Source organism: Metopolophium dirhodum, chromosome 1, assembly GCF_019925205.1.
Source record: "Metopolophium dirhodum isolate CAU chromosome 1, ASM1992520v1, whole genome shotgun sequence".
Taxonomy (NCBI): Eukaryota; Metazoa; Arthropoda; class Insecta; order Hemiptera; family Aphididae; genus Metopolophium; species Metopolophium dirhodum.
Genome location: NC_083560.1, coordinates 111,796,610 through 111,823,247, shown reverse-complemented (window position 1 = coordinate 111,823,247; position 26,638 = coordinate 111,796,610). Strand labels below are relative to the sequence as shown.

General features: G+C 29.1%; 3 protein-coding genes and 1 pseudogene across 3 annotated transcripts; 2 read left to right on the top strand and 2 right to left on the bottom strand.

The window, feature by feature from the left end:
- Positions 1-2,241: 2,241 nt before the first annotated feature.
- Positions 2,242-6,865, top strand: LOC132936027 (kelch-like protein 2; annotated as a pseudogene).
- A 4,407-nt stretch (positions 6,866-11,272) lies between these two features.
- On the top strand, positions 11,273-12,911 carry LOC132933598 (uncharacterized). Its single transcript, XM_060999863.1, has 6 exons — positions 11,273-11,373; positions 11,503-11,649; positions 11,715-11,792; positions 11,912-12,195; positions 12,265-12,424; positions 12,808-12,911. Exons 4-6 carry the CDS (start codon positions 11,992-11,994, stop codon positions 12,909-12,911), a joined length of 468 nt encoding a protein of 155 aa, XP_060855846.1. The 5' UTR covers positions 11,273-11,373; positions 11,503-11,649; positions 11,715-11,792; positions 11,912-11,991.
- Positions 12,912-22,002: 9,091 nt separating this feature from the next.
- LOC132936838 (piggyBac transposable element-derived protein 4-like) lies at positions 22,003-23,376 on the bottom strand. The gene is made up of 2 exons (XM_061003622.1): positions 23,367-23,376; positions 22,003-23,287 (listed from the first exon to the last, which is right to left on the bottom strand). Exon 2 carries the CDS (start codon positions 23,074-23,076, stop codon positions 22,561-22,563), a length of 516 nt encoding a protein of 171 aa, XP_060859605.1. The 5' UTR covers positions 23,077-23,287; positions 23,367-23,376; the 3' UTR covers positions 22,003-22,560.
- Positions 23,377-23,383: 7 nt separating this feature from the next.
- Positions 23,384-24,425, bottom strand: LOC132950676 (uncharacterized). The gene is made up of 3 exons (XM_061022209.1): positions 24,309-24,425; positions 23,435-24,174; positions 23,384-23,387 (listed from the first exon to the last, which is right to left on the bottom strand). The coding sequence occupies exons 1-3, from the start codon at positions 24,423-24,425 to the stop codon at positions 23,384-23,386; spliced, it is 861 nt and encodes a 286-aa protein (XP_060878192.1).
- Between the last annotated feature and the right edge of the window lie 2,213 nt (positions 24,426-26,638).

Sequence of the window (26,638 nt, the reverse complement as noted above, 5' to 3'; positions counted from 1 at the left end):
GATCATGGGATGGGGTGGTGGTGTTTCATAGTTTTAAAAGTTTGCCCTAGCTGATTTTTTTGGTTTCGGCGCCACTGGCACTCCTATACCTATAGTATTTAACAAAGCCACCCGTAAATTTATTTATTTATTTTTATATTCTGAGTGAAGCGAAGGATCGGATCTATTAGTTTCACAATGATGTTTATATTTATTTTTTTGTCTACAGATACTTTTTGGGATAGTAAAATTTGTCCAAAAGTTACGTTCAATCACTCTATGGATCAAACATTTACAAATTGTCCCTCTAAAATGTTCAGGTGCAACATTTAACACATAAAACACAACATATCTACAGTGCAATCTTAGTTTTAAAACTCTTCATAAATATATTATATGGTTTATTTATGTAGGTATAATTTAAGTATTTAACAAAATATTATTTTATTTAAACCATTTTGCACAGTGTCCCATAATTTTTAGTGCCTGCCTTGATTGCCTCCGTCTTACAAACGTTCACATAGGTATAATATAGCGATTCACCATCGGAACATATTACTATAAAACGTTCTTCTGATTAAATATTCAAGAACGTATAACTTTAAAACATTCGAGAGCGTATTACTGTAAAACGTTCTTCTGGTTAGACGTCCAAGAATGTATTATTTCAAAATGTTATTCTGATTAAATGTACAAAAACGAATCACTTAACAATGTTTATTAGGTCTATCATTCAACAACTTTAATTTTTTCAACGTTTTTTTTAAAGTATTAGTACTAGGCTCATAGTATTCTGGCACATCATTATTTGTTTCTTCTTCAGAATCGGTATCTTGAAATGGTATAGTTTCATCTTCTATGTCGCTGTTTGACCCTCCCAAAATGGCTGAAGTAACATTTACATCCGGAGCAACTTTATTTTTTTTTTTTAGAGTAACGAGGCACTCTAAAAACACAAAATATAGATTGTAATAATAATTTATGAAATAAGTCTAAATATTATTAATTATCAATGTCACCCCTCATTAATTATCAATCTCACCCCACAGTAGAATACACTTTGGTAACAGTTTAATATTCAAATAAAATAAAAAGTACAAATGGGATTATATTCCCAGTTAACTAGTCAAGTTATAAGTAGTAAGTATAAATAAATATAATAATGTATTAATTACTTTGCGGGGGAATTTTTCCCAGCACACAAAACCTTAAACTAAATATTGCTTTTAAATTTGTAACGATGACGACGTAAATAACAAGAAAAACCGTTTTATCGACTATTATTAATAATTTAGTATTATATAACTTAACCAATTAATAGAAAAAAAACACTTTACTTTAATCAGTGTTAACCACTGTCAAAGAAATAATTGGATAAAAATCAATGTCACCCCAATTTACAGTAGGCAATCTACCTGTGGTAGACCGCGGACCCCGGGCTATTTGTACGTAAGTGTATGATTTAACTCTTAAGTATCAAAGTTATACCAAGTTTGTCGTATTCTACCTATGGTGGATTAATATAATCAATTAATACAATATACAAAATATTAACCTAACCTGTTGCGTCACTGTTGTAATTTTAACATCCAGATTTCCTACTTTTCCAGTAAATTTTCCTAAAGTTTTCTTTCATAGAAACTTTTTCCGTGATATACTCTTTCGTTTAAAGAAAAAATCAAAAAGATCTGATAAGTAGTTCCAGAGTTTACCCTGTACAAAGATTTTCATTTCGCATTTATACAGTTAGATAATATATATATGTATTCTTATCTATCTCAGTGTATATATGTTATCATATAGTTCAATGGTGGTCACAAGCTGCCACACGATAATCAAATAGCAACCCAGAGGCCACCGTGATGCGCACGCACCGGATCCCAAAATGACATGCTAGCTTGAGATGCTCGTGTTTGGTCTCCTTATTCTAATATACTTCTACAATAAATACTAATAGTTAGTATATAAGTCTGTGCTTACTCTAGTCTTCATGATATCTATGGTTCCGAATTCCGATGATATCTTGCTGTAATAAAAATTGGGAAATCTAGCCCCAAATTACCCTATTTTTTGAATTATCATGGTTGGCAGCACTGTTGTTACCGTATACAACAAATACTTGTTGACTGTTGTAATTATTTAAGATTATTACTTATTAGTGCGATGTGTTTGTTGTGAGCGTGGTTGTGAGTTAGTGTATTGACAAATGGTATTTAATCTTTGATTAAATTAAATTATTTTTCCGTTGTAAAAAGACTTAAGTCGTGTTGATATTATTGTAACGTACACTGAAATCACAAAGTAAGTTTTTGTTTATCCGCATCTAATCGCGAAGCACCGCATGAAATATTTAGATATCATTGTATTTAGCATAGGAGATACTCCTTTAATTATTATTCAATGTATTTTAGGTAGCGACAGGTGTGTCCAGTCTGCTCAACGAGACAAAGCTGTGAGTTATTATTTTATGACCGCATGACCGCATCAAGCGATGACTGCTGGAGAACCCATATTCTTTTCCACTCCCATCAAATCCCACCAATTCCCACCAACTCTGTCCAGCGAGAGAACTTTACCTACCCCCCCCCCCCCCATTATACCCATTCTAATATATTAGGAATGATACAACAACGTATATTAATGTTATACCTATATTTTTATTTCATAGAAGATTATTAACGATTTTTATTGCCAAGTACTTATTACTGATTTTGAAATCGATTACATGCACTGTTTTTAGTCTTAAGTGTTAAAAATACTGGAAATATTATACAATGCAAAATACAAGGCAAATTATGGAACTCAGTCCATGTGAATACAAGTTGAAGAATTCGTCACATGAAGAGGTATTCCTAACGTTCCAATCCTTACTTGAGTAAGTAGTTAGTGATTTAAACTGCTACATAAATATTATTAACACATTACTTTTTTAGAAATAAGGTTTTATGTGATATTAAACTAGTAACAGATGACGATAACTTTATATTTTGCCATAAAGTGGTTCTAGCATCAACTTCTTCATATTTTCATGCAATGTTCACACAATTTGCAGAAAAGAATCTAAATAGTGTTGTTATTAAACAGTTAGATTTTACTGACTTACAGCTCATAATACAATATTTATATTTTGGTGAAATAAAAATCTCTGAAAAAAATGTAAAGGTAGGTAATAATAGACAATGTTTGATTTAATTATAAACGCACAAATTAATTAAATTATTTTTTGTTTATATCTCAAGGGTTTGTTAATTGTTACAAGCAGCAAATCTTTTGCAGTTACAAAAAGTAGAAGAGGCATGTTGTAAATTTTTACAGGCACAATTGGGCCTTATTAATTGTAGTATAAATGCGTTAGCTGATTTATATGGCTGTACGGAATTGAAAAATATCTCTGAATTATACATTGGACATTACTTTTCGTATGAAATATTATTTATTATTATGATTCTATAAGGAAACTGTATTAATATTGTCATATTTTGATTCTTAGGCAAATAGTAGAAAGAGAAGAATTCTTATTTATGTCGTTGGAAGAAATAGTTAAGTTGATCACCAGTGAAGAAATTGTAGTTCTATCTGAAGCAAAAGTAGGCATTAATTACATTGATAATTGTTATTTTTCAGTAACTTCATAATAGGGATTGAAAATTGAAGTAACCTACTTACATAATTATAAACTAATTCATTTATAAGTTTATTCATTTTTGTAGATATTTGAATGTGTTATTCTATGGGTTAAACATGATTTAGAATCCAGAAACCATTTTCTGCCCCAATTAATGGAACACGTACGATTGCCATTAATACCAAACAAATACATATTAAAAAATGTAGTTTTTCTTTAAGTATGCTTTTTATTTATTTGATTGAATTTATATTTTATATATTTATAATTTTTTAAGGTAAAGATTATGTAAATGAAGCATTACATTTTCATTCACTTAAGTCAGATGATCTTGTCACTATTCCAAATAACATCCGAACAAAACCAAGACAGCGTGGTGGTTCTCATAAAGTATGAATCCGTTATAATTTATTTCTCTTCTAATATATTTAAAGTTTTAATTATAACAGGGCATTTTAGTTGTTGGTGGAATGTGGAAAAGTGAAGCCATGTCTAGAAGTACAGAATGGTATGACCCTACATTCAACCAATGGCAGTCTGTACCACAACTGAATACACCACGTCTTAGTGGTGGTCTAGCTGTAATAAAAAATAATTTCGTGTTTTATATGGGTGGTTATAATTCTAAAGGAACTTATAAATCTCTTGATATACTAGACTTATCTTCGATATATCCTAGCTGGAAATCATCTGTTGATATGTTAGTAACACGACGAAATTTAGGTGTTGGTACAATAAATAATTATATATATGCAGTAAGTTATATTGAAATAATACTTATGAGGAATTAGTAATTTCTGTTATAACGTAGGTACATAATATAAATCATATAATAAATTTAAGGTTGGCGGCTGTGATGGTTATAGTTGTTTAAATAGTGCCGAAGTTTTCGACTGCACTACTCAAGAATGGCGTATGGTATCTAGTATGTCTACTAGGAGAAATTTTGTTGGGGTTGGAGTACTAAATAATCTCTTATATGCGGTAAGATATTATTTTATTTTATTAATTTAAATTTGTATAAGGTACATCTGTTATAATTGTAATCGGAATAAAGAAATTCCTCAGAGGAAAATCTTGGAGTATATCCCCAAAATAAACCATTTCAATAAATTTAAATTTGAAATGAACTTATAAATAATGTACTAATTTAAATATTTGTTTAAATACCTGCTCAGTTCAATGATTTAATAATTACATGAGGAACTGATTTTTTTTCATTGACCGACTAAATAAAAGTATTAAAGTGGAAGCTAGTATAAGACAAACTAAAATCAAAGTCAAAGTAGGAAACGCGACATCGAGAATGGTGGAGGTAAGAACCGGACTTAGACAGGGGGATGCCTTGTCGCCAGTACTCTTTAATTTAGTATTAGAGAAGGTGGTCCGAGAAATAAATATTGGAAGAGATGAAGGAGTAAGAATGGATAGAACTTGCTTCAGTCTGCTCGCCTATGCAGACGATATAGTCTTGCTAGGAGAAGACGAGCAAAAAGTGGTAGGTTTATGCGGCAGGTTAATAGAATCGGCAAAGAAGGTAGGGCTACATCTCAACATAGAGAAAACGCAGTACATGAAAGTTAGTAGGGAACTAGATAACCTTCAGGAAACCGAAACCATAACAGTTGGCCAGTACGAGTTCAAAAGAGTAGAAGATTTTAAATACCTGGGCACGATTGTAACGCAGAAGAATGAATGTCAAATTGAAATTCAACAAAGAATAAAAATGGGAAATAAATGCTTCTATGCACTAGGCAAACTACTAAGCTCGAAAGTCATGTCAAAAGAGGTTAAAACTCAGCTGTATTTGACAATCATACGACCAATAGTCATGTATGGTTCCCAATGTTGGACGTTACGAAAGACTGAGGAGGAAAGATTAGCAGTTTTTGAGAGGAAGGTACTTCGTAAAATATATGGACCTATATATGATCAAGAGCTTCAAGGATGGAGAAAAAGACATAATCAAGAACTGACGGAGCTTTTCAATAGACCAAATATTATGAACGAGATCAAACGGAGTAAGTTGGAATGGGCAGGACACGCAGTTAAGAAGCAAGATTCAATGGTTCAAAGGGTACTCCAAGAAAACCCAAAGAGAAAAAGACCACTGGGTAGACCAAGGCTACCCTGGGAAGATGGAATAAAAAAAGTTTTCCTAAGTGCTGGCGGAGCGGAATATGATCACAGGGACTGGAAGGAAGTAGCGGAGAATAGAGAAGAATGGGAAAGGATTTGTTCTATGGCAAGATGGTCTCAAAGGCCTTAAAAAAAAAAAAAATAAATAAAAGTATTAAAACTTGATATTACTAAGGTTAATGTTTGAAAATGATAAAACAAAATATATAAAAGTAAATGTATTTTCAACATTTTAGCTTAATTTTTACTTTTTGTTAAATGTTGGTTATTAATACTTGAAAAAGATTGATTTTTAATTTCTTATAGTTTTTAAAAATATATAACCTTAATTATGATATAATATATAATATATATATATATATATATATATATATATGAATTGTTAATAAATATTTTAGTTTAACGTTTCATAAGTATGTATTCAATCACTGTCATTGAAAAATGCTATATTGTACTTCATAGATTTTATTTTCTAGGAAAAGGGATTTTTAATTTGAAAATGGTATTAATTTAATTGTTTATAGGTTGGAGGTTATGATTCAAAGGATAGATTAAACTCTGTTGAATGTTATAATCCCTGTCTTGATAAATGGACACCAATCGCGGAAATGCGTGAACGTCGCTGTTCTATGGGGGTTGGAGTTATAGATGATGTACTGTATGCTGTTGGCGGTCATAATGGATTAATTAGTTTGAGAAGTGTTGAAGCATATTGGTCTGTATAGGTGTTTGGACTACTATTCCCCAAATGCATTATCGTCGATGTCATGCAGGTATAACTCGTTTAATAATTCTAAATTATTTTATGGCACACATATTTTTAAACTTATTTAATTTAACTTTAACTTTTAAATATAGGTGTAGCTGTATTAGAAGGTGTATTGTTCGTTGTTGGTGGATTTGACGGAGCTTCTAAATTGAATTCTGCAGAATTTTACAGGCCCAACACTAACTCCTGGACCATGGTCCCAGCACCAATGAATGCTTCACAAATTTATCTTGGAGCAGTAACCATTGATAATCCACGATATTTTAAAACTTTTCATTCATGATTATTTTTGATACAATATATTATATTATTGTTGTCTCATATTTTATGATAATATATTTATTGTTTTTATATTTATTCATAATCGTACAGTTTTTGGTTGTTTAAGTAAAATATTTTTGTACTATATTCGGTAATATCACAGACAATTGCAGATAATTTTATTGTTAAAAATATATAAAATTTTTATTTCTATATCTTAGGATTTAAAATTTAAATACTGTAACCAAAATTTTTCCTAAACACAGCTTCTTTAAAAATAAAAATAAAAATTTGAACTTCAAATTTGGATGAAATTAGAATTTAAACAAGGACATCAGTTTTAGTTGTTTTGTTTTAATTTAAAAATATTATTCCCATGAGTAGGTTTTTGAAACTTTTAAAGTAAGTTTATTAAATATTTCATTCACACAACAACTTTTCAAAGCAATATTTTCAGCAAAATGTAGTTCAATCTACAATATTGCTTATAGTAAAATAAAATACTTTCATAGCAATAATATCATAAAATATCCTGGCCCCTAGGTATTCAGTAATATAGACTGACGGATCATTTTTGCTCAGAATGGATTTTCGTATGCAATGATTTCATATAATTTTAATTCAAATTTAATACATTTATTACAGTTAGTTATTCAATATCTAGTGTAAGACAGACTAGTACCTACTCACCTGCCCGTCTTTTTTCATTTACTAATGAATTTATTCAAACTCTAATTTTTGGAATTATGACCATATTATAAAATATTTTGTTCAAATTCTTGAATGTTTTTTGTACTTCTTAAGCAGTATCCTATATGATACAAATTTCAGTTTTTCAAATAAGATTCTTCCTCTACTGTTGCGTTAAATTTTTTGGAAAATGATGTACCAGATTTTATTAATGTTTATAACAACTACCTATAATAAATAATAATCAATAAAACGGTTTTACAAAAAAATTTTAAATATATATATTATTGGATCTTTGTTATACTTGGGTAGTTGGGGCCAATTTTATAACTTTGAAATGTTAGTAGATTAATATTAATGCCTAACATTTCAAAATCACCAACTTACATATCTTCGAACTCATTATCATGGACATGATATTTGTACGCACGGTAAAAAAACCCTATAAGGTCCACTAGATAATATTCTTACTTATAAATTTTATAAGAGGTCAATTCACTATAATTCTTAAACTAACAGAGCTAAACGTGATCTGCCGAGCGTACAATTTGCCATGTTATGTGTTTGTATGAGAGAGAGAACACGTGTGAGTGTAGTGTCCACTTAATAAAAGGTACTTTTTTTTATTTAAATAAAGAAATACGTTAACACAGAATTTAAACATATGTAACATGTGAAACATAAGTAGTTACATAGGTGTATTATGCAAGGAACTTAAATAATGAATCTATAAATATAAAAATGAATAAATGTTTGTCTGTCTGTCTGTCTGTCTGTGTTGTCCTATGGTTGCCATAGGTTTTGAAGCTACCTATTATAATAATAATTATTGGTTGCCGGGAAACCAAGTGCACGGGATCAGCTACTAGCTAGTAATAAATAAAAATCAGTAGGTACCTATCAAAAATGTATTTATATATGCTCGAGTAGAAAAAACACTTGATTAGGGGCATAGCTAGGATTTTTTTTTGGGTAGGCCTACTATAAAACTTTTACTTGCCGACAGAAATGGGGGCTTTTCCCAATTTTTTTATAAGCCTACCATAATTTCAAAGTTGTCAATGATTATTCTTATCAATATTGAATAATTAATAACTTTAAAAAAAAACAAATTGAACCAAAAAATAAGTAGATAGGTAGTTTCAAAAAAGGAATTTTTATTTAAGTACCTAAATACGAGAGTTTTACAAAATACAATTATAAATATTAATTCTTATACTCGTAACTAATAATATACGTATTGTTAAATTAGCCTCATCAACAATTAAATTAAAAATGTCGCTCCCAAGATTAACTTCTTTTACTATTTTATGTAATGTAAGGTTTGATGCAGCTTTAATTAAATCATTTTGTATATCAGGTGACGTATATTTACTATTTTTTTGGTAATGATTTAAAATTTTCATTTTCTAATGAAATTAATTTAATCATTTCTAAAAAATTACCTTCGTTTACGTCATGATAAGACGAATTTGGATTATCTGTATCTTCGGTAGAATTGATTTTTCGATGTTCTCGTATTCCTATGTCTTGTCGAGCACAATACAAAATGAATCGTATTATACTCGTTAATGATTCTCTGTTTTTTATAATTTGGTCCTTAACTTGTTAGTTACTTTGAGATGAAACTGAGCCGGTTTTTTTTGTTGATAGACATGAGTTGTATTTTATTACAGCAAGTTTATGCGAACTAGTATTTTCATGTTTTTTTTGTCATATTACTAATATTTTTTCAATCGGAATATCCAAGCGTAACTGAATATTCCAACCAAGGATACTTGCTATACCAACTGCTCAGAAAACCTCCATGTTTTTCAGAAATAACTGTACGAGGAAAATTAATAACAGGTTGCACAGCATTTTCGTCACAAGTTGAACTTAAATCGAGAACGTTCAATTTAAAAAGTCCATCGGAATTTGTTTGTTTCGAATCTGGTTTCATTAATTTCATATTATTTATTAAATATACACTGACATACTGTAACTGTCTGTAACGACTAACGACAATTCGGAATAATTGCGAATCGAACAATACTACCCTACGTGCAATAAGATGATAATGAAATCTATGTGATGTCTGTTTTTGTTCTCAAAAGTGACATCACACCGTAACATCTATGTGCCATCATATAGATTTAGAGAAAAAATTATTATATTGCGATATCTATATTACGTCGCACAACAATTGGTATATGTGAATACAATAAGTATAGTTTGGTAGAAGTTATTAATTGGTATCAATAGTTAATTATAATATGAATATGTAACTTCACAAAGAAGTTACAACGACTTTTAATATGTGAAATTCTAACTCAGTGTATATATAATATATATATACATACATATATATATATAATTTTAATATAATGTGATATTTATGAATCCACCGCGTTTTTATCGAAAAATTATTAATAGTTTTAATAATATTAGAAAAATTAACATTACATATTATATCATACATGACGTATAATTATATAATATCATAAAATATACACGAACAAACGATACCTATTGGCTATTGCTGATAAGTGATAAGGAAAAGTCCATAACAATTATTTTTAACCGATGAGCATTTCCCGTGGAATTTCAAATTGTACCATAGTGTTGTAGTATATAGCGTCCTGCGAAAGACTCGTTAGTCCTTTTGACGTTACTAGTCGTTACAGTCAGTCAGTCGTTAGTACCGTACTATTGTTATTTGTTATATTCACAGTCCCGAAAAAGTGAAAAACGTATTCTATCTACTTACTAAATTTGGTTATATTGAAGTTACAAGTTTACAACGTATTAGTTTATTTTACTATAGTTTGTTAATTGTTATTTGTGGATACTATCTACTAAAACATGGCTTCAAAACAGGTAATTATTATTTACTTTTACAATTCAAAATATTTGGTATTTTTTTAGTTAATATATTATGTACCAACCTATTAAGTTATTTCAAATAGGATGGCTAGGTTAATAAAATTAAAATAGGAGATATACAGATACTAGGTTACTATATACATTTATTATGGGCACGTCTGGCCACTTTATTATATAGTTTATGTATAATTGTATAAGCTTATCTTTATATTTGTAATTATTAGCTTAGATATTTCTGAATTGAGCTATCTATTATGTAGGCACCAAATATTTATGATAAATAAATATACATAAATATTAAATATTAATGTGTTTATACAAATTGGGCGTAGGTACTACCTACTGTATTAAATTTAAGTTGTACCTAATTATAAACATTTTAATATTACATAGGTATCTACTTATTATTTTTTTGGTATTTGTACACATAAATATGTTACCATTTGCATAAAATAATTTAATTTTTAATTTTAGTACTTTGTATATTATGATAAATGATTATATGATTATGTAGATATTTACAATGTGTAATTACAAAAATTTAACCTAGGTTTTCTAACCTACTCATGGTATCATAATAATGTATATTAACATTGTACACTGCAATACTGAATAATTAATTAATATTGTTAGTGGATAGTCGGTTATTTTGAAGGAGAAAATAAGTACTCAGTTATACCAGAGAGTTGGCTTATTTTATGTGGAAAAATGTATATATCAAAATGGCCAAAATCTGGTAATATCCCACGAATGATATCTGAATGTACAGAATCTGAGATTGATTGGCCAACTTACCCTGTAAAAGTAGTTTCACGATTTTATAGTAAGTACCTTATCTATAATGTTTAATCGTTAATATTCAATAAAATACAATAATTATAAATACTTATGTTAGACAATTACAAAGAAGCTTCAAAGAAAGAAAAAGAATTATTTATTTCTGCTTCAGCGTCTGAGTCAGACTGTATTGTAAACAATCTGCCAGATAAATCAAAAAAATCAAGAAAAAGAACTCTTTTTAATTTAAATGAAAGCATTGACAGCAGTAAGAGTTCTATAAATTATTATTTTAAATACCTACTTACCTACATCTTTTATAGATGATATAGTCAAGTTGAACTATTTTTATGATGATTAAATAATAATTATTAATATGTTGACTATTTTCTTTTAGCAACCAGCAGTACTCAAATATCTCCTATCAAAGTATATAAGGCAAATGTTGGAGTTGGAGACGATACTTCAGTTTCCAGCAATGCCAAAAATACTACATTAACAAATTATTCATCAGCGGATGCTGAAATATTTCAATCAATAACAAGTAACTATCTAAATTATATACATTATATACCTCATTTTAAAGTGATTGAATTATTTTATTTTTAGGTGCTTTGACACATGTATATGATAATGATGGTCATGGTGAATTGTCAATAGAACCAAGACAAGAATTGTTCCCTGCATGTATGTATCAATATTTAAAAAATTTTAATACCTAATTAAGAATTGTATAAAAAGAAAGAAAAAAAAGTTTATTTAATTATAATATTATATTAGGTATTCACTATATTTTAATTTTATAGGTACTTTTTCAGTTGATCAAATATCAAATGATAATAACAACCAATATATTACTACAGAACAAAATGATCTGAATAAATTAATGTTGGAAAAAATTACAACTATACTAGCATATGTCAAGAGAATTGATGGGAAACTTGATGCAATGGGATGCAACTTAAATACAAGTTATTCAAGAACGAGTGTGGAAAATAATTTTTTAAGTCTTTTTCCTATGAAAACAGTTGAATCCCTAGAAGAAATTGAAAGTAAACTTATATTGGACTCTGTATTTGAAGAAAAATTGGTACTTAAATAATATTTTATCTAAACATTTTTAAAACACATTTTTACTTAATTGAAACTTATTTTTTAGATCGATTGTGTTACCCAAATTGGCGGAACAAACATTCATAATTTCACTAAAAGAGTCTATAGTAGACTTTTTACAAACCAATTGGCAACTTCATACTCGTGGACTGGGTTCAGAAATAACAATCAACTGCAACATCTAAGAATTACTAAAATCATAAAAGGTAATTTTACTATACACATATATATTTAAAAATATTTAATATTAATACATTCACTGTACTAATTTACCTTCTACATACATTTGGGGTTAGAGAGAACTGGGATAAGTAACATTTTGTATTCAAGTCCAATATTAAAAAAAATGTAATATTTAATTAATAAATACATTTTTAAAAAATGTAAAAAATGCCCTGACATTTCTTGGTTAAAAAAAATTATTACTTTTTATTACAGTATGTATTCATATTAAACTTTTGAAAAGAGCAGGCAGGTTACTATTAATTGTACCTAAATTAAGTATGATTTATAATGTAATGTGTACCACTAATTTGTTTTGTAAATATCAAGTAAAATTGTTTGTATCAGTTATTATGTTATTTTTCAGATGTATGTATGAAGAACTTCAAAGGAACTGAAGTAGAATTTGAAGCAAATGTTAAAAATTGGTTTAAAAACGGAAGTCAACGTCAATCACGGGAAAAGCAATAACAATTTAATTTGTTTAAATTTTTAGTTACTTACAGTATTAGGCCCCAAAGTGTAAAAAGTTTAAACACATTAACTATTTATTAAATTATGTTTTTGGCTAATGTTTTTTAAATATTATTAATTTGTTATAATTATTCCTATATTTATTTAATTAAAAATGTAATGAAATAAATATAATATTCCTATTAATTATCAAACAATTTTTTCAATTTTTTTAACTAGATTAGAAAAAAAAAGATCTGCATTTGATGTCAAAGAGGAACTTCTTACGGAACGTTCAAAGTGGATTAGCTGATCTATCACTTGCAGTGACTCAAAGTATCGTGGAAGTAGAACCGTTAACACAAATAAATAGTTCTCTAAATTCTTTGAATATAAGTGATATTATTCCACCATTGGATCAATTTATTAATTGTGGTACTGAAAAATGTAGTATTGATGATGGTATTCCTAGTTATTTTAATATAAATGATTCTAATAAAACTGAAAAAACTTCATTAGATATAAAGCTTAGTAAATGGATTTTGCAATTCCATGTTTCTCACAGTTGTGTGAATGCTCTGTTATTAATATTAATATCAGAAGGACACGATCTGCCCAGGACTACAAGGACTTTACTTAATACACCAAAAGCTAAGGATCATACTATCATAAATATACATCCAGGATCTTATATTCATCTTGGTGTAGAATTTATGTTAACTAAGTTCTTAACAGTACATTTAGACTTATTTGATAATGAAACCATAATTGAACTAGGAATGAATGTGGATGGATTACCTATTACATCTAGTTCTAAGTCATGTCTTTGGCCCATTCTCATTTCATTTGTGAATATAAAATGTTTATTAAAAACTGTAATACCAGTAGGACTATACCATGGTAAGTACAAAAAACCGACCTCAAGTCATGAGTACTTAAACCCGTTTATAAATGAAATGAAACATATTTTATCTAATGGAATACAAATAAAAGACAAAGTTTTGAGATTTAAGATTGTGCAAATTGTATGCGATGCCCCAGCGAAATCATTTGTTTTAAATGTAAAAGGCCATAATGCGTATCATGGGTGCAACTCTTGTACTGTTGAGGGAGATTTCATATGTAATCGCATGGCTTATTTAGATTTAAATGCTCCTCTAAGAACAGATGATTCATTTCGCGGAAAAAAAGATGAATTTTACCATAAAGATGTGAGTCCCCTAGAAGAATTGCCAATTGATATGTCATCTGCAGTTGTTTTAGAGTACATGCACAATATTTGTTTAGGTGTCATGAAAAGATTGTTAGTATTTTGGATAAAAGGTAAAAAACCAGTACGCCTCGAAAATCCTGAAGCCATTTCTGAAGAATTAAATAATATTAAGATCTTAATATTTAAATAAAGGAAATACAGTATAGTACAAGTATATGGTGATAATGGTATAGGTAACAATAATATATAACTATTTAGATTCTATTAAATAGATTGGTTATTTTAAGGAATGTTATTAAATAGTTAAAATTGTCTATACTTAAAATATCTCTTAATGTTAGGTGAGGAAAAATTTTTCTTTGTTCTGTTAAATTAGGGCATTCAAGGAGTAGGTGTGCTGTGGAAATCGGGGTGTTGTTGCAGAACTCGCAGTTTGGTAAAACTTTATAACAAGAACTTTGTAAGCAACGATTTTATCGATTACCTACCTATTTTTCAATATAATTCAATATATTTCTAGTATATTATCGACTAGTGCGATAGTCCTAATGATATTTTAATGACGTCGCCGCCGTGATGTAGCCAAATTATTATAGTGTTATAATAATATTATACTGTTGTAAAAACGTGTATAAGTGAATGATTATTATTATTTTTAATATTATTGGTTTTTTTCTAGAGAAAATCTGGGTAGGCTTGGGCCTACCAGGCCTACCTACTGGCAACGGGACTATTTTACTTATTTACCTCAGGTCCCATTTTCGGAATAATATTAAAGGTCCCCCTTAAATTCTTGATGTTTTATATATTATTATCAACAAAAATATATCAATATAGGTATATAAAAGTAGAGGCGGCTTGATCATGCATTTTGTGGTTCAATGAACCACTAAAAAGTTTGGGGTGGCTGTTATTTTAATTGGTAGGTATTACTTGGTCTTGGTAATCAGTGTCCGGTATAACCATATAGATAATATAAGAATGATTAATTTGATGGCCAATTCATTATTAGCAACAAATAGATACAATCACATACATTAACAATCAGCTTATGAAGTTATAAACAGCTTTAAGACGAAAATATAGTCACATAAAATGTGACATTATTTTGTTATTCAAAAATCGCAATCAATTGTATACTATAGAATTGTATTATAATAATATTGTTATTACTAAATGTGATATTTGCTGAAATGTAATCACTTATACTGAATTCAACAACTGATGAGTCAAAGCTTGATTAATTTGCTTTCGTGTATAAGTGTATTGTAGACGAGTTTGAGGTTTTTTTTTAATTTGAACAATAAAATAAACTGTTTCCACCTCCTCCAAATATTTTCTACACTTAGTAGATTTACTAACTGTTAAGTTAACAAAAAGTGTGTATTAACTTTTAACTTAACTAAGTTAACATATAGTTAAATTAACTTTTAACATTTTGTTATTGGTGCATATTAACTTAACTTAACTGAGTTAAAAAAAATCATTAACTTGCCCAGCCTTGCATATAGGTACCAATTAACATTGATTTTATAGTATATTATAAAATCAATGCAATTACCAATAATTAACACAGACAAGTTAACAGGTATGGGTAACCGAAAACCCCAATCAAATATTTCTATTTGCTGTTGTGCTACAATGTAGTTATGTAATTTAAAAATACAAAAATATAATATTTTGTATTTACCTCTATAACATGTACTATGACACCATTATGTCATCAATAAATATTATTTTCTATTCTATATTTAATAGATATTAACGTAGAGTATCAGTTTTCAACTTTTATTAATCGTGTATTCTAAAATTATAAGATAACTAAAGAAATATGGTGTTGTCCGAATTCACCCCACATGTCCGAAGTCACCCCTTTTTACAGTAGTCATTAGTACAAGAATCTTTGGTTCGGACATTTTTAAGGGGCTCCCCCTGCGGACAAAGTCTGCGCACGCCTATGGACATTTTATACATGAACCTGAAGCTAAGTTATTAAATGAGATCAACCAAAAACATGCTGACTGTGTATACGGGCAAAAAAATGTTTATCGAAGGAAAAGATTGTATTGTCCGTTTAGAAGATGTTGATGAATTACATTCTTAGAACTATAATAATAGATTATTGTGTAAAAATAAAAATGGTCAACAAGAAAAATTTGGTTTTCTACGGATTAACTCTTCAAATATCGTTGTTCCATATTGTATTATATACACTTTTGAACTATGAACGTCTTATAGAGAATTTTCCTGACTTTCCGAATAATTATCTTACTTATTTGTGATTTCTTGTGCAAGTTAATAATAATAATTATCAGTCCTTTACTCCTTTCTTATAATGTATGACTTACATATAGGTTTGGGATTTGGCTACAAAAGTGTTCATTATACTAATAATAATAATACATTGTAGGTATATTATAATGTTTTAAGAAAACAATCCTAATAAGTAATCCTGATGTAGTTGCTAACAAACTTAAAAAAATCTTTTTCTTTAATACATTTTGAAATTTTTCTTTCAAAATTTGTATACAGAGAATTGATATTAAACCAAATATACCGTACCACTGTAATAATTTGACTATAAACATGTTCATCATAGTCATTGACATGCAAACTTAGACTTATAATTAACAGCTACCTAATAAGAATTTGAAAATTTAACAGAATATTCTCAGTTAATAGTGAACTTGTTGCTTCTTGGTTTTGGTATATAGATCTTGATTTTATTTGATAAAATATATTGGTAGGTAATTAAATGTATTTATAATTTTTAATTTGTTTATTTATTTTAACAACTATCATTAATCATTAGTACAATTTATTTTTTTAATTAATTACCTAATTATTTTTATTTAATATTTAATTACTTTTATCTTTAATGAGTTAATTTTTGTTGTTTCACAACTAAATATTCCATTTAATATATAATTTTTTTAAATTTTATTTAAATACATACCTACTTACTATTTGCATAATTATATAAGGCTAACTTTATTTACTTTTATTCATTTTTTACAATATATAGTACCTATATAATCTTATGAAGTCTGATGATGAGTAGCTATCTTGTATTTTATTAGGTTACGTTTTAATGTCCTAACTATTATTTGTATAATATTATTTCCATCTACTTTTTTTCATTTTTTGTTCATTCAAAGAAAGGTCTTATCAAAAAAATGTTTATCGAAGGAAAAGATTGTATTGTCCGTTTAGAAGATGTTGATGAATTACATTCTTAGAACTATAATAATAGATTATTGTGTAAAAATAAAAATGGTCAACAAGAAAAATTTGGTTTTCTACGGATTAACTCTTCAAATATCGTTGTTCCATATTGTATTATATACACTTTTGAACTATGAACGTCTTATAGAGAATTTTCCTGACTTTCCGAATATATAGGTTTAATGCGTAGCCACCTTCCGGAACAAGGTCGGAAAAATTATAAACGGCACGCCCGCCTGTACCGCGGCTCTACAAAAAAACGGTCCCCTGGGCTGGTCCGACGCATATTATGAATTTCATGGCGCCATCTTGTGGTTGACGATAATACAAATGTTAGGTGCCTTGAACATAATAAAACGCAACCGCGCATACAATGACTGTTATCAATAACTGTCCGAGATAGGGATGGGAAGACCCGGTCATTTTCGTGATTCGGATCATTTGAATCAGTTCACTAAAAAGATTCGGTTAAAAGATTCGTTCGTGTTAATCCGAATCTTGAAAAACCCCACTAGATCATTTAGAGACGTGTAGCTCATGGGTTCTTTGAAGTGAATTGAACGAGTCGAATCAGCTATCAGTGTTTGATTCGGTGACTCATGACTCAGTATAACTAACATTTCAAATTTAATTCACAAACGAAAAAATCACTAATCAGCAGTATACTACCAAAAAGTCCGAGGTAAAAAAGTCCTAGGAAAAAAAGTCCGTGGTTAAAAAGTCCGAGGTATAAAAACTAAAAAGTCCGTGGTTAAAAAGTATGAATTATAAAAATACATCGGTGAAAAAGTCCGAAACATAAAAGGAAAAATACTATGTGATGCACAATCAAACTTCCAATTAGTATTAATATAAATTAACTAAATTATTTACCTGACAAAATAAAATTTTTTTTTTAAATATTATTTTTTGACGACAAATAGTTAATTAAACTGATAAGTCATAATACTAGATAAACATTAATATCATTACATTTTTGTCGTTAAATATATTATATTTTATATGGCGATAGTTAAAAATCAATTTAATATATTATTTCGATTTTTATATAGGTTAAAGGTAATGATACTAAGTACATTTTATATTTTATATTAAGACGATAGTTAATACCTCGGTTAATAATCAATTTAATTAAGATATTATTATCATTATAATAAAATATTATGTATATTTTATTTGTGTGTAATAATTATTTCGATTTTTTTTTAATTAATTATTTTAAATATTGTTATGTATATAATATAATATTCTGGACTTTTTAGGCTTCGGACTTATCTACGGCGGACTTTTTATGCCTTGGACCTTTTTTTCCTAGGACTTTTTTACTTCGGACTTTATTACCGCGATTCATTTCAAATATACTTGTTCACATGAACAACTTGTATCGGGTACAATGCTAAACATCAATTAATATTTTAGGGCCCCAATTAAATGACGGTTGGTGCCCAGTCACACCGCACACCCGGAACACCCCGTGCGCGCACGCCTATGTTATGGTAGTATGGTACAAAGCAAAGTAATAATATAAATATGATATCATTACATAAATATCAGTATCATTACCAAAAATATTTATTACAGTTATCGTTATTATCAGAAGTACCAAAATTATTGAACGACAAACGTAAAAATCAAATCAACACAGTAAAAAATGTTATTACGAAAATACGAAAACGACAGCTAGGCCGCCATTGCGGCCGGGGCCCAGGGCTTTATTTCTGTCGAGGGGCTCCTATTCACCAGATTTATATAATAGTTGTAATTAATTTTTTTTTTAATTTTAACTTCTACATGTTGCCTTTTGTGCAAGTGCACATGTAAATACACTTAAATACTAATAGAAAATAGTTGACATAATTACTAAATATATTTGTTGTTTTATTAATTATTAGTTTATAATTAAATTGTAACAAACTTACAACTACTTACAATATTATTGATTTTATCAATTAAAAAATGTTATTATAAAATTACTTTTGTTTATTATTTCTTTAATTATATATTTATATAGTTACCCACATGTGATAACTTTTAGTTTTTTTATATCAAGATATAAATAATTATAAGGTTACTATACAATTGGTATAGACTAACTAGATCTAGTTAATCAAAAAAATTGATAAAAATTAAGTAAACATACATTTGTTTATATACATAATATAATATGATATTCTAAATTATAAAAAAATAATCTCTTTATCTAAGAGATTCACATAAAAATGGAATATTAGTACAATTATACAAAAAATGATAATGGGTAATAATGGAGCATATATATTTTTAGATAGATACTGTATATTTTGTCTACATTTAAAACATCTACAACTCGTGTTTTTATTTGACAAAATATTCATTAAGCGAATCTTTTGATTTATTTATTCTTGTGACAATTTCATATTTATTCCTGCAAAAGTGAATAAAAAAATTAAAAATGAATCGTAAAAGAAGTAGTGTTTGGAATCATTTTAGTATGAAATCAAATACGATAGCTAAATGCGGTTATTGTCCCCAAGAAATTAGCTATAGTGGAGGATCTACAGGAAATTTAATAAGGCACCTGAAGACCAAACATATTACTGTACCTTTAAATAGACAGTTGAGGGAGCAAAGAGACAACGTTGTACTAGCTCAAGAAAATGAAGATGAGCCTATTGCTGTCACTCCGTCAAATGCCGAGAACGCTGAGAACATTGACGATGTACCTTCTTCGAGTAACGTTCAAAATCAACCAACTCTTTTAAATTATATTTCCTCGGTGGCCACTCAAAGAACAGCTACAGTGAGTTCTGCTTCAAGTATGCCAGTTGTAAGTACAGTCACATCATTATCAAGTCAAACATCTATGTCAAGTTACATCATAGCAAGTAAGCCAATTTCCATTTCTAAATCTAAAGCTATCGACCAACAAATTACTCGTTTCATTGTTAAGCATTTCCATCCTTTTTCTCTTGTTGAACAAGTCGAGTTTCGAAAGTTGATAAAAATGCTTGTGCCAAATTATACAGTTCCAACAAGAAAAACTGTTGCAAATAGCTTGTTGGTGCAGTTGTATGAAAGTGTGTATCAAAAAGTGAAATTAGATGTACAAAATGTTTCGGCTGTGAGTATCACAACAGACGCCTGGACATCTACTAACAATCAAAGTTTCATGTCAGTTACAGTACACTTTATAAATTCAGATACGCAATTATGTTCTCGTTTATTAGGTTGTTTTTCTTTTACCGAGAGACATACTGCTGATGAGTTGAGTAAATTTCTCTTGAACGTGGTGAATGATTGGGGGTTGGAAAATATGGTAGCCGCTGCTGTTACAGATAATGCAGCAAATATCAAGTCAGCAATTAATAATAATGGTTGGAGACATATCCCTTGTTTTGCCCATGTCTTGAATATTGCTGTACAAAAAGGTTTAGAATCAGTTCATCCTATAATAGCAAAGGTCAAAGGTATCGTTGAATATTTTAAACGAAGTACTTTAGCTCTTAATAAGCTCAAAAATCTTCAACAACAAATGGGATGCGAACAACTTAAATTAATCCAGGATTGTAAGACCAGGTGGAATTCCACGTTTCACATGATCCAAAGGATTCTCAAGGTGAAAGATTCTGTACTTGCAACTTTGGCTGTAACAAATAATGAACTGAACAACATTACCAGCCAAGAATGGGAATTGCTTTCTCAGTGCTGCAACGTTCTATCCATTTTCAATGATGTCACCGAAGAAGTGAGTGCTGAAAAAATAGTAACCATTTCAAAGGTAGTTTTATATTATGGATTTTTGGATGAACATTTAACATCAAACATTTATAAAAACGATACATTGCACGAAGTTGAAAAAATGGCAACCGAGATACAAAATGTTCTACGTACTTACTTTGGAAATCTTGAAGATAAAGATGTTGTAGCCCAATCTATTATTCTTGATCCTCGCTTCAAAAAACAAGGGTTTTCTTCGGACAGCAAATTTTTAGTGGCCAAAACAGTGCTTAGTAGGAAACTTCAAAGCATTCGAATTGGAACTGAAAACACTGCAGCTGGCCCAAGTACTGCATATCCACAAACGGCACAAACAGCAACAACTTCATCATTATGGAAAACATTTGATAATAAAGTAAATTCATTGATTGGTCAAAATAATCCAACTGTTGCAGGAATAGTAGAATTGGATAAATATTTAGCTGAGACGCTAATACCACGCAGCATGGACCCATTGCAGTGGTGGTCAGAGCGTAAACACATTTATCCACGATTATTTGAAGTTGTAAAGAGAAGATTATGTATACCAGCAACATCTGTACCGAGTGAGAGAGTGTTTTCTAAAGCAGGTCAGGTGTTAACTGACTTTAGAAGTCGTTTGACAACTGACAAGGTTGAAAAAATTGTATTTGTTCAATGTAATCTAAAGTAAAGTAAACAAGTTGTTATTTGTATTTAAGATTTATAATATTATTATAGGTACCTACTAATATACAATTATTATTATCATACTCATTATTATTAGGTATTATTATTATCCTATTATACAATAGTTGTTTATATTAATTAATATTTTATTACTTATGTTCAGTTTTCAGTAATCAGTATTTATACTACACTACTAATGCTATTTTTTTTCTTATTAATATTATGACTTGTTTAAAAAATTAAATATGATATGATGTATAATGTTTAACAAGTTGACTGCCTAGAGCGTCATATTTAACTCTCAACGTACCTTGCAATTTCGTTTGCTAAGAAATTTAAAAACCGTCTGTATTAGCTTTGAGAGTTAAATTTGATACACACTGTGGTTGTTGTTATGGGCTATGAGCATTAAATTTGACTCTCACATATTTTATTATTTTATTTTGTGAGAGTTGCGTTTAACTCTCATTCATATGCATCACTGGAAAGAGGAGAAAAAATTGAATATTAGGTTACAAAAAGCGGGAGCAATTTTTCATTGTTTTGTACGTATTGTGATATATGTATATAATGCACCCAAAAATTATCTATTTTACTCTAATTAAACATCAATATACTATCAAATTAATTAACAGTATGGGTACCGGCAAGTAGGTAAGTAAAATCATACAAATTTAAACTTAATATAACATATTTTTATTTTTAATTTGGTAATATTAAATGGATTACAGGTAATATGAACGAACAACAAATTATAGATAAAACAAATTAAAAACATAATTTTGTATCCTTTTCAATCAATACTATTTACAAATAACATTATGTTTATTTTGCCCGGACTCTGTGGTCATCAAAAAAACATTCGATGCAGTACACTTTCTGGCAAGCTGCACACCAATAATTTGATTGTTTCGTTATTCGCTGAGCATGTTTTCTTCCTCCTTGTTTTACCATTTCATCATAACATTTCACACATCGAGTTCTTTTTCCAGATTTAGATAGTTTGTGTTCAACTTCTTCTTTATCGGTTTCTTCATAATCACCACACATATCTTTTACCAACATTTCTTTAAATTCAGTAATTCCAATTTTCGTTTTATTTACCTTATTGTATAAACACATGGCATTTAAAACTGAAGTGCTCAGTATTATTTCAATTGCCACTTTCCTATACCATTTCATGGATTTTCTTAGTGGACTGTGGTATGAGGACCTCTGATCACATATGTCAACCAAAGCTTTTCCTTTGTTATAGTCAATAACAATTTCTGGTTTTTTTGTAGTTTGACCACGTTTATTTATTGTTTCGATCATAGTGTCTGAATGTTTAGTGGAGAGCATAAGAACATCTCTTTTGTCTTTCCACTTTAGAACAACTATACCTCGGTCACTCTGTTGCGCTATAACTTCTCCTTTTTTCAGTTTCTTTTGTACTACATCCTTTGGGTTTTGTTTTCTATTGGCCCTTAGTGTCCCAACTAAATGAGTATTTTGTTCCAAGAGCTTATGTTCCAAATTAACGCTCGTATACCAGTTGTCCGTATAAATTGTCCTACCAAAATTTAAATATTCATGTGTCAACTCCATAACTATTTTTGTAGAAACTTCCAACCCTTGGACAGCTTCTTTACCTGCATATATTCGAAAGTCAACTGTAAACCCATCATGTACACATAATTTGAATATTTTAACACCATACCTATGTCGTTTATTTTTTAAATATTGTCGAAATGAAAGGCGTCCAATAAATGGTATTACAGATTCGTCAATGCATAGCGATTCTTCAGGTATATATGCACGCTTATACTTGGAAACTAAAAGATCAACCAATCCTTGAACTTTAAAAAGTCTATCTCCAGGAGGACATTCATGGTTGTTACTAACATGAAATGTTCGGAGTAATAATTCAAATCTCTTAACTTTCATATACTTTGAAATTTTTGAGGAGTAAATCCCTTTTTTAGCCCAATAGTTCTGAATTGTTGGGAGGTGTTCTAGTCCCATCCACATTATAATACCTAAAAATCGTTTAATTTCAGCAGCATTTGTTTCTTTCCAAGCATTAAGTCGCGAATGACGACGAAGTGGAGTACTAAGTAATTGACCAGCATATCTATTAGTTTCAGTAACAATGAGATTAAAAACTTCAGTATCCAAAAAAAGTGAAAGAAATTCCCAAGGGCTTCCACCATACATGGTTTCATAAATATCCGGGTTAATACCTACAGTTTCCCTTGTAGAATTATAAGTGAAATTTGAATAATTAATTGTGGTATTTATAGTTCCCCAAATTGCTACGTTCTGATTTGTTTGTTGAATATTTATAGACACATCAGGTGAGCTTACCTGATCAGATTGAATCTGTTGACGACTTATCGTAGCATTTGCATCTGTTATGCTTGCTTCTGACTCACTATTATTTTGTAGATGTTCAATACCCTATGTATAAATAAATAAATTATAATTAAAAATACATAAAACAAAATAATTATTAATACTTCAAAATTGTAGTTGTAATTACTAATTAGGTAATATGTATTTAATAAATAATTAATTTAAAAAGTGGTTATTACCTCAGGAAAGTAATCTTCGTCGGCGTCTGTGTCGTCAAACTCAGAAAATTCGTCTGACGAGTAAACATCATCATCTGACATATTTATTAATATATTTTCTATTTCAAAATCATCCATTATAACAAATTGTGTTATTTAAAATTTGTGAAATACAAGAAATAGAATAAAATATCAAAACATTTAACGTTAACGAACGACGTGTCAAGAACAACGAACTAATAATACTAACTAGTAACTAGTAAGATATTTTATTTTCTGAATATTATCAGTTTTATAATACCCATAATCGTTTATTGTTGTTATTTTATAGCACATTTTGGGAATCCTAAACATAAAATGAAACAGTTACCATGCTAATATTAGATTTTATTATATTATAACATTTTGATAACTATAAAAATATTGTGAAAATACACTTATTGGCTATGAGCATCAAATTTAACTCTCACCTGAAATTCAATCTATTTTAAGCACAATCGATTCAAAATATCGTAAACATCATATGATAAGATAAACATCTATTTTTATTTAAATAAAACCAAAAACATTTATGACCAAACTCATTGTTTTGATTAGAGCGTGGTTGACCTGATTAGGTGAGTATTAAAATTAACTCACAAAGCTATTACAGAGGTATTCTCAAAAATGTAAAGGCAGTTAACTTGTTAAATATACTTATACAAAATACAAACCAATGTGTCAATTTTTGATTTCCCTTTATTGAGATTCGGATCATGAGGGACCATAAAAATAATGTAAATAATGTAAATTTGTAAAAGGTACTGTTACTGTATTAATGTAATAATAAGTAATAACTAATAACTATAAACTATTTTACAAAATTATTTTGCAAAAATGCAAATTAAATTAAATACTAAATAGTGGATTCTAAAATTCTAAATAATAATAAATATTAAATAATAAATAATAAATACTGATTAAGTGATAAACTGTGATTACTGAATACCTACTGATATCAGCTGATATCGTCGTACGACCATAGAACAATACGACGTACGTCTATCGCCCTTGGTGTATAATATTATCGTCAATTGTGTTCACTGATCAGTGCTCGCCTGGTTGATGGTTACTGTCAACTGTGTACTGTGAAGTATGTACAATGTAAACACTGTAAATTGTGACGAGTGTGACAGACCGAAACTATACTGGATCAACGAATCAACGAACCAGTATAATATAGGGTCTACACTACAACTACCTACCGGGTATAGACTATAGGTCAGTTAATCAGTTCACAAGACACAAATGAGTCAACTGATCAGAAGAGCCAATTAAACTATTGAACGAATCAATTTTTACATCGAATCTGAATCAGTTCGGATCTTTGTCGCGATTCGTTCAAAGTGAACGGGTCGTTCGCGAACGACACATCCCTAGTCCGAGAAAATAGTCCCCTAGCTTTGGTCCCCCAACTTCACACACGTAATAAACTTTTTAGAAAAATCAATAGTAAAAACAAATAAAAATAAAGAATATGAACAGTTGTTTCAAATAAAAAATCAATTAGAAGCTGGAATATTATCATCCCTTATTGCAGGTAAAAGTGAAGTGACCGAGAAAGAAATTACAGAAATGAATAAACATAGCAGTTCCTTACTTCAAATATTGCAAGGAAAACGAAAGATAATCGAAATAGAAGAAAATAAGGAACCTGTAAACAAGAACATCGATAAACAGAAACGATTTGTGGCCAAAAAAAGAAAAATTGAATTACTCAGTGGTAGAATAGAATGTAACGAAAGGAAATTCCTGATGGAAGGGTTGGTATTGGGAGAAGTACAAAACATACATACTTCCTACAATCATACTTACCAGTAATATATTTTAATATCCACTTGCTTTTTTTTTACTTTGATTTATTTTTATATTTTAGGACTTTAGGTTTGACAAATATTTTAATGTACCTATTTATTTAATGATGACATATTTTAATTTTACTGTAACTATTATATTATATTATAGAAACGTGATTTCCACAAATAGTGATAACAAATGTGAACGATTCTGATTGGTGGCGCAATTTTGCTCCCGAGACGCTCGTCGAAATTGTTGATATGCTATCAATTAAGGGCTATCAAGTATCAATGACATAGATAATATATTATATTATCTATGATCACAGATGTCTATATTATACTAGATACCGAACTCCGCTTATCTTGTGAAGCCCAAGTTTTTATTTTTATCTGTATCCGCCATGTTTTCGGTTGGCAAAATATTGTATAATTCATATGTTAAATATTGCTTATTTACTATTTTGTAACAATTAAAATTGTTTTTCTACTGATCTACTGAATTTGTTACGAACT